The sequence below is a fragment of the Sinocyclocheilus grahami genome, unplaced genomic scaffold (genome assembly GCF_001515645.1).
Source record: "Sinocyclocheilus grahami isolate Dianchi unplaced genomic scaffold, SAMN03320097.WGS_v1.1 scaffold1473.1, whole genome shotgun sequence".
Lineage (NCBI taxonomy): Eukaryota > Metazoa > Chordata > Actinopteri > Cypriniformes > Cyprinidae > Sinocyclocheilus > Sinocyclocheilus grahami.
In genome coordinates, this window is record NW_015506652.1 from 4,270 (window position 1) to 14,176 (window position 9,907).

The 9,907-nt window shown below is 39.8% G+C and overlaps 1 protein-coding gene across 2 annotated transcripts in view; it reads left to right on the plus strand.

Annotated features, from left to right (window-relative positions):
- gpr143 (G protein-coupled receptor 143) overlaps positions 1-9,907 on the plus strand; it is a 25,148-nt gene that overhangs the window by 4,160 nt on the left and 11,081 nt on the right. For both annotated transcript variants that reach the window (XM_016256772.1, XM_016256771.1), the window contains exons 3-7: positions 426-520; positions 589-681; positions 2,347-2,456; positions 7,670-7,778; positions 7,931-8,048. In XM_016256772.1, coding sequence (XP_016112258.1) covers positions 426-520; positions 589-681; positions 2,347-2,456; positions 7,670-7,778; positions 7,931-8,048 — 525 coding nt within the window. The remainder of the gene's footprint in view (positions 1-425; positions 521-588; positions 682-2,346; positions 2,457-7,669; positions 7,779-7,930; positions 8,049-9,907) is intronic.

A 9,907-nucleotide genomic window follows, 5' to 3' on the forward strand; every position in this document is an offset into this window, starting at 1 on the left:
AACTTTTATAAAGAATATCTCTTTGGATTTGAGACTTTAGTCTTTGCAACTTTACAGATCTTCTTTATGCACCAAGAGCTTGTAACACTCCAAAGAGAAAGGAAAAATTGAAATCGCATCATGTGACCCCTTTAATAAAAATCTAATTGAATTGTAAAACCATCGAATTGAATTGTAAAATTCAAGTAAAACCGATTCACACCCCTAATATTTACGGTAGGAAAATTACTAAATATCTTCATGGAACATGATCTTTACTTAATATCCTAATGATTTTTGGCATAAAAGAGAAATGTATAATTGTGACCCATACAATGTATTGTTGGCTATTGCTACAAATATCCCCCAGCGACTTAAGACTGCTTCTGTGCTGCAGGGTCACATATGAGGTTTGCAGTCATGAATCTGGTTTTGTGTCTCAGTAGATGTGGATCCAGCTCTTCTTCAGCGCCTCCTTCTGGTGGACCTTCTGTTACGCGGTGGACGTCTTCCTGGTGGTGAAGCGCTCGGCGGGCATCAGGTGCGTCCCATCATGCACCTGTGTCTCCGAGCGCTGCAGCAGATGCTGATGTGTGTTGTGTGTTCCAGCACGATCGTCCTGTATCACATGATCACGTGGGGTCTGACGCTGCTGCTGTGTGTGGAGGGACTCGCCATGCTTTACTACCCCTCCATATCCAGGTAAACACTGATTCAACCACCGCAGGATGCAGTTCATTCCTTTTCTGACATTCTTTAATTCCAAAAGCTCTTAAAAGTGCTGTGAAAAATAATATGAAATATGGTTTTGATGCAAAAAACTATTGTGGGAAGAAAAAAAATGTTATGTGGACCTTGTTAATTCAATAATAAATTAATTAAAAAACTTATGATATGACCCCTTTAGTACACTGTAAAAATTATTTGTAAATTATAATAAAATAAAATAAAAAATTATTTAAAAATAATTGTAAATAAAATGACTGGATATAGGATTATTGGAGTAGGTTTTACAAGAAAATAGTATTTCAGCCTTTCTACTTCAAAATTAAATAATAAATAAATACTAACCAAAATCTAAAAAATAATGTCTAAATAGGTAAATAAAGTGTTAAAATTTCAAAATATAGGCGCATCAATTACATAAGCATGCATTTAAGCTCACAAATAAAAAAATTCCAAAGCTCTTAAAAGTGCTGTGAAAAATATGAAATCTGGTTTTGATGCAAAAAACTTTACTAAAATTATGTGGACTCATTAATTATATAATAAATTAATTTTAAAAAAACTTATGATATGAGCCCTTTAGTACATTGTAAAAATAATTGTAAAAAAATTAAATAATTTGTAAATAAATATGTATACAAAAATATGTAAAATATTATTTTAAAAATATTGTAAATAAAATAAGGTTTATTGGAGTAGATTTACAAAAAAAATACTAGTTATGTCTTTCTACTTCAAAATGTAAAAAATAAATAAATACTAAGAAAAATTAAAATAATGATATCTAAATAGGTAAATAAAATACTTTTTATACCTCAGAAAACCGGCACATTTGGCTCACAAATAAAAGTCTTACAAATAATAAATTACTATTCATTACAGTGAAAATAAAAATTTAAAATGTTCTTAAAATCTAAAACCAAACATTTTATTAAGCATAAAACCTTTTTTAAAGATTATTTAAAATTTATTATAAATACAACAGATTATTGGAGTAGATTTGGCAAGAAAATACTATTTCAGCCTTTCTACCTCAAAAATAAAAATAAATAAATACTAACAAAAATTAAAAGAATAATGTCTAAATAGGTAAATAAACTTTAAATTTCAAAATAGAGGCGCATCAGTTACGTAAGCATGCATTTAAGCTCACAAATAAAAGTCTTCTAATTAGCAAATTATTATTCATTACAGTGGAAAGAAACCCTTAAAATGTTATAAATACCTAAAAAATTCACAAAATTGTGTTTAATTCAATGTGTTACTATAAAAGTCTTCTAAATAACACATTATTATTCATTACAGTGAAAAAAAACACCTTAACATTTTATAAATCGTATTAAAAAAAACAAAAAAACACAAATTCATGTTACTTTCTTTCTTTCTAATTATTTGTGAAATTTACTAGAAATTTCTGTGAAAACTGTTTCAAAGCAAATCCTGCACCAATTATTGCTAGAGATATATGTTGCACGTTTAATATGCAGATGAGCAACTCCAAGGTCACGGGTTTGATTCCCAGTGAATGCATGAACTAATAACATGCAAACCTTCAATGCAATGCAAGTCACTTTGGATAAAAGCAGCTGCCAAATGCATGAATGTGAATGTGATCTGACCTGAATGTATTTGTCATGTGAGCTGTGAGAACGGCCTTCAGCACGCCATTCCTCACTACGTCACCACATACGCTCCCATGCTGCTGGTGCTCCTCGTCAATCCAGTGCTGTTCACACGGACCGTGTCCGCTGGTGAGTAGAAGATAAAAGATCAGTTTAACTTAAAGCAATAGTTCAGCCAGAAATGAACATTTGCTCACCCACAGATCATCCATATGAGTTTGTTTCTTCATCAGGTTTGGAGAAATGTAGCATTGCATCAGTGTCTCAGCAATGGATGCTCTGCAGTGAATGGGTGCCGTCAGAATGAGAGTCCTAACAGCTGATAAAAACATCACAATAATCCACACAAATCAAATCACATCGTTAAAAAAAATAAAAATCTATCACAGGCTTCTTACACCTTTTCCAAATTCAAATACTTTTCAAGGTGCATTTTCAAGCTTTTGCAGCACTTTAAACTGTGGTAAATTACATGTTTACACACACACACACACACTCACACTCACACTCACACTCACACTCACTCACTCACTCACACTCACTCACTCACTCACACACTCACACTCACTCAATCACACTCACTCACTCACACACACACTCACTCACACACTCACACACTCACTCTCTCACTCTCACACACACACACACACTCATACACACACACACACACACACATACTCACTCACGCACACACGCTCACTCACACACTCACACACTCACTCTCTCACTCTCACACACACACACACACTCATACACACACACACACACACACATACTCACTCACGCACACACGCTCACTCACACACTCACACACTCACTCTCTCACTCTCACACACACACACACACTCATACACACACACACACACACACATACTCACTCACGCACACACGCTCACTCACACACTCACACACTCACTCTCTCACTCTCACACACACACACACACTCATACACACACACACACACACACATACTCACTCACGCACACACGCTCACTCACACACTCACACACTCACTCTCTCACTCTCACACACACACACACACTCATACACACACACACACACACACATACTCACTCACGCACACACGCTCACTCACACACTCACACACTCACTCTCTCACTCTCACACACACACACACACTCATACACACACACACACACACACATACTCACTCACGCACACACGCTCACTCACACACTCACACACTCACTCTCTCACTCTCACACACACACACACACTCATACACACACACACACACACACATACTCACTCACGCACACACGCTCACTCACACACTCACACACTCACTCTCTCACTCTCACACACACACACACACTCATACACACACACACACACACACATACTCACTCACGCACACACGCTCACTCACACACTCACACACTCACTCTCTCACTCTCACACACACACACACACTCATACACACACACACACACACACATACTCACTCACGCACACACGCTCACTCACACACTCACACACTCACTCTCTCACTCTCACACACACACACACACTCATACACACACACACACACACACATACTCACTCACGCACACACGCTCACTCACACACTCACACACTCACTCTCTCACTCTCACACACACACACACACTCATACACACACACACACACACACATACTCACTCACGCACACACGCTCACTCACACACTCACACACTCACTCTCTCACTCTCACACACACACACACACTCATACACACACACACACACACACATACTCACTCACGCACACACGCTCACTCACACACTCACACACTCACTCTCTCACTCTCACACACACACACACACTCATACACACACACACACACACACATACTCACTCACGCACACACGCTCACTCACACACTCACACACTCACTCTCTCACTCTCACACACACACACACACTCATACACACACACACACACACACATACTCACTCACGCACACACGCTCACTCACACACTCACACACTCACTCTCTCACTCTCACACACACACACACACTCATACACACACACACACACACACATACTCACTCACGCACACACGCTCACTCACACACTCACACACTCACTCTCTCACTCTCACACACACACACACACTCATACACACACACACACACACACATACTCACTCACGCACACACGCTCACTCACACACTCACACACTCACTCTCTCACTCTCACACACACACACACACTCATACACACACACACACACACACATACTCACTCACGCACACACGCTCACTCACACACTCACACACTCACTCTCTCACTCTCACACACACACACACACTCATACACACACACACACACACACATACTCACTCACGCACACACGCTCACTCACACACTCACACACTCACTCTCTCACTCTCACACACACACACACACTCATACACACACACACACACACACATACTCACTCACGCACACACGCTCACTCACACACTCACACACTCACTCTCTCACTCTCACACACACACACACACTCATACACACACACACACACACACATACTCACTCACGCACACACGCTCACTCACACACTCACACACTCACTCTCTCACTCTCACACACACACACACACTCATACACACACACACACACACACATACTCACTCACGCACACACGCTCACTCACACACTCACACACTCACTCTCTCACTCTCACACACACACACACACTCATACACACACACACACACACACATACTCACTCACGCACACACGCTCACTCACACACTCACACACTCACTCTCTCACTCTCACACACACACACACACTCATACACACACACACACACACACATACTCACTCACGCACACACGCTCACTCACACACTCACACACTCACTCTCTCACTCTCACACACACACACACACTCATACACACACACACACACACACATACTCACTCACGCACACACGCTCACTCACACACTCACACACTCACTCTCTCACTCTCACACACACACACACACTCATACACACACACACACACACACATACTCACTCACGCACACACGCTCACTCACACACTCACACACTCACTCTCTCACTCTCACACACACACACACACTCATACACACACACACACACACACATACTCACTCACGCACACACGCTCACTCACACACTCACACACTCACTCTCTCACTCTCACACACACACACACACTCATACACACACACACACACACACATACTCACTCACGCACACACGCTCACTCACACACTCACACACTCACTCTCTCACTCTCACACACACACACACACTCATACACACACACACACACACACATACTCACTCACGCACACACGCTCACTCACACACTCACACACTCACTCTCTCACTCTCACACACACACACACACTCATACACACACACACACACACACATACTCACTCACGCACACACGCTCACTCACACACTCACACACTCACTCTCTCACTCTCACACACACACACACACTCATACACACACACACACACACACATACTCACTCACGCACACACGCTCACTCACACACTCACACACTCACTCTCTCACTCTCACACACACACACACACTCATACACACACACACACACACACATACTCACTCACGCACACACGCTCACTCACACACTCACACACTCACTCTCTCACTCTCACACACACACACACACTCATACACACACACACACACACACATACTCACTCACGCACACACGCTCACTCACACACTCACACACTCACTCTCTCACTCTCACACACACACACACACTCATACACACACACACACACACACATACTCACTCACGCACACACGCTCACTCACACACTCACACACTCACTCTCTCACTCTCACACACACACACACACTCATACACACACACACACACACACATACTCACTCACGCACACACGCTCACTCACACACTCACACACACACACACGCTTGAGTTTTTCACTTTAAACCAGATGTTATTGTGCTATTAAAAAAGCTGTTTTTGTTCAGAACGAAAAGCTAATATGCCTTCCAAAATCTAAAAAATGTAGACGGTAAGATGTGTGTGCTTTAAATTAAAAATATTATTTACATTTTTGACTCATCTCTTTTCTTAAAAATAAGGCTAAAATGTGATGTTCTGTCTGCCACTAGGTGGCGCTTTTGGGACTGCAGAAATGCAGCGGTTTAACGGCTGTAGCTACACAAAGCAGCGCTGGCTCACAAACGCTACTTTAGCAGACATTATACGTCAGTGAGATGAAACGATAATCCCATCGAAACTTCTCTGAAGGCAGTTGGTTCACTTCAGAGATGCATTATTATAAAAACACCCGCGCTGCGTTTTGACTTTGAAATGTTTATTATTTCACTTTAATCTCGACCGTCTTTAACAGTTTAACTGAGCAGGGGCATTTTTTCTCTTACGTTTTAAACGGCTTGTAGCGCAGACTCTCCCATAAAAAAAGCAGACTTTGCATGCAACTTTACATTATTTTAACCATAATTAGTATTTGTCGTTTTCAAGCCGACGCTGACTGAAGCAGCAACCTCCCGACATGTTTCTCCCGCTCACACTAAAGCCACACGCGTTTTCATTTTATGCAAAAAGCATTTCGTCTAGAAAGTGAACTAAGGTTATTCAGAAATAAAGCAAATTATTAATCAATGCAATTGCAATTTCAAGCAGTTTCAAACACTTTATCCAAAATGTAAGCACTTTTCAAACCTTGAAAACGCTACGTTAAAATTCAAGCATTTTCAAGGATTTCAAGCACCCTACTATCATTAAGACGTTTTTAACTCAAATACATTGAGTCCATAATCCATAATAACGCTTCCTCCAGTGAAAAAGTGTTCTGGTGTGAATCAGGAGAGAAACCTGCACAGATCAAGCAGCGTTTAAACAGCTCTAAACACATATGTGGCTGGATTTTGATGTGAGAGACAACAGCAGATGCACTTTTTCACTGGAGGAAGCGTTATTATGGATTATGGACTCTATGTATTTGAGTTAAAAACGTCTTAATGCTGGATTAGTTTCAGCTTTTGTCTTCTCCAGATGTTCACTGATGGACTGGAGTGGTGTGGATTACTTGTGATGTTTTTATCAGCTGTTTGGACTCTCATTCTGACGGCACCCATTCACTGCAGAGCATCCATTGCTGAGACACTGATGCAATGCTGCATTTCTCCACATCTTTCAGCTAATTTTACTGGCAATTTCTGAGTAAAAATTGTTTTAAAGTAAATCCTACACTAATTGAGTTCATACATGACTCTGGATGTGATTCATCCCAGATAATCTCATGTCTGTCTGTGTTTTAATGCAGTGACGTCGCTGCTGAAGGGTCAACAGGGAATCTACACCGAGAACGAGAGACGACTCGGATCTGAGATCAAAATACGCTTCTTTAAGATCATGCTGGTCTTCGTCATTTGGTAAGAAACCCTTCAAGAGAAGAGATTCATATCCTCGTCTTTAAACAGTAGTGATGGTTTTATAATCTGAAGGTTCCCTTAAACAAACAGTTCAATCAATAATGAATACATAATCGGTGAAAATCAGTTTTCTGTGCTCTTCATCACGTCAGCTGGCTGCCCAACATCATCAACGAGAGCCTGTTGTTTTATCTGGAGATGCAGGACGATGTTAAAGCCGGCGATCTGAAGAACATCCGTAACGCCGCGCTCATCACGTGGTTCATAATGGTGAGTATTTCTGTTATGCACCAAATCGCATGACAGCGAGACCCGTGTTATATAACCCTCTAGTGCTCTAGCCTTAATGCACATCTATCGTCACTATTATTTCTGTCCCATCCATTGCTATGGTTGCCACTATTATTTATTATGCTATTTCGAGAGTAAATACAGCATAGATATGTGAAAGTCATTACCGAAACGTGTATGCATCCGAAAAACAAAAGTTGAATGCACATTTTGGGTGGATCAAGGGCGTACACTGCAAAAAATGATTTTCTTGCTATCTGCCAATGGGGTAAGAAAAATGATCTTAATTCAAAGGCTAAACAAGATTATTTTTCTTGCCCCATTGGCAGATATTTTTGCACGTTTTAAGCAAAAACTAACAAAATTTTGATAATTTTTTCAGAAAACAAGACGTAATATCTTAAGTAATTTTACTTGTAAAATAAATGCATCTTATATTTACATTTAGTCATTTAGCAGACGCTTTTATCCAAAGCGACTTACAAATGAGGACAATATAAGCAGTCAAAACTAACAAAAGAGCAACAATATATAAGTGCAACTGACAAGTCTCGGTTAGCCTAACACAGTGCATGTAGCAAGGTGTATATATATATATCTTGATTCAATAATATTTAGATATTTATACTAGAAAACAAGATAAAAATACTAAGTAAGAAAATATTTTTTCTGACATGTCCCTTTCAATATCCAGTGACTACTACTAAATTGTCCCTAGCAATAATTTTGATCAAAAAATTAAATGTCTGTTGACTGCCGTTATGTCCTCACCAATGCCAAAATCAAACCTACACCCTTGGAATGGATCGTAAAGCCTCAAGAGCGCTCTCATAATAATCACTAAAACGCCATCACTCGTCTTAGTTCATCGCGCTCGATCTCACAAGAGTTCGCTATAGTCAGTGAATCTCTTATTTACATCGCATCTGCACTTTGTTGTGAGATGATGATTTACAGAACTGCACTGAGGAAAAAACTAAAAAACTCAGTTTTTCAGCGGTGAGTGAATTCTGTCGAACTTAAACGCCTCTGATTGGCCATTGCGTTCAACTGATATGTCTGTGATTGGCCACATTGCTCAACGCTGCAAAATTACGTTGCAAATAGAAACTTTGGTGAAATGTGCGCATGTAATGATGTTGTGTTGGGAAGGTTACTTTGGAAATGTAATAGGTTACAGATTACATCTAAAATGTAATAAGTAGTGTAACTATTTCAATTACTGTATTAACCCCTTAACTGTCACCCCCCCCCCCTATCTCCCCCCCCCCCCCCCCCCCCCATTGTTTACAATAGGCATGAAAGTGCACTATCCAAACTTAAATTGTTGTAATTTATGAACACTTTGGAATACAGATATAAGGTTGGTCTCTTTTTAAAGACAAAAATCTGCAAATTATCGCAAAAGTGGAAAATGTAAGTATCAAAAAGTTATAGTAGTTTAAATTTACTGTAAAGAAAATGCACTATATTGATTTTATTTTATATATAATAAATATTTTACATATCAGGTTTTACTATAAAATTGGTATAAAATTATAGCCTTATGTCTAAATAAGTTATGTTCCAAATTTGAAGTTGATATGAAAAAAATTGAGGTTCCCGTGAGATTTTATTTAGGGCGTTATACCACAAACAGCCACCGGGTGCCATCCAAACTCCATTGAATTTTTTTAAATACATTTTTCTGTCACAAATGTCTAGATTTCTCTGTCAATATTACTTCTATCTCAAAATAATTCTATCACATTTTGTAATATGACACGTGACACCGCCCACTAAGGAGGAGGAGACCGCCAAAAGATTTTAAAGTACCATTTCCATGGTAACACAATGTC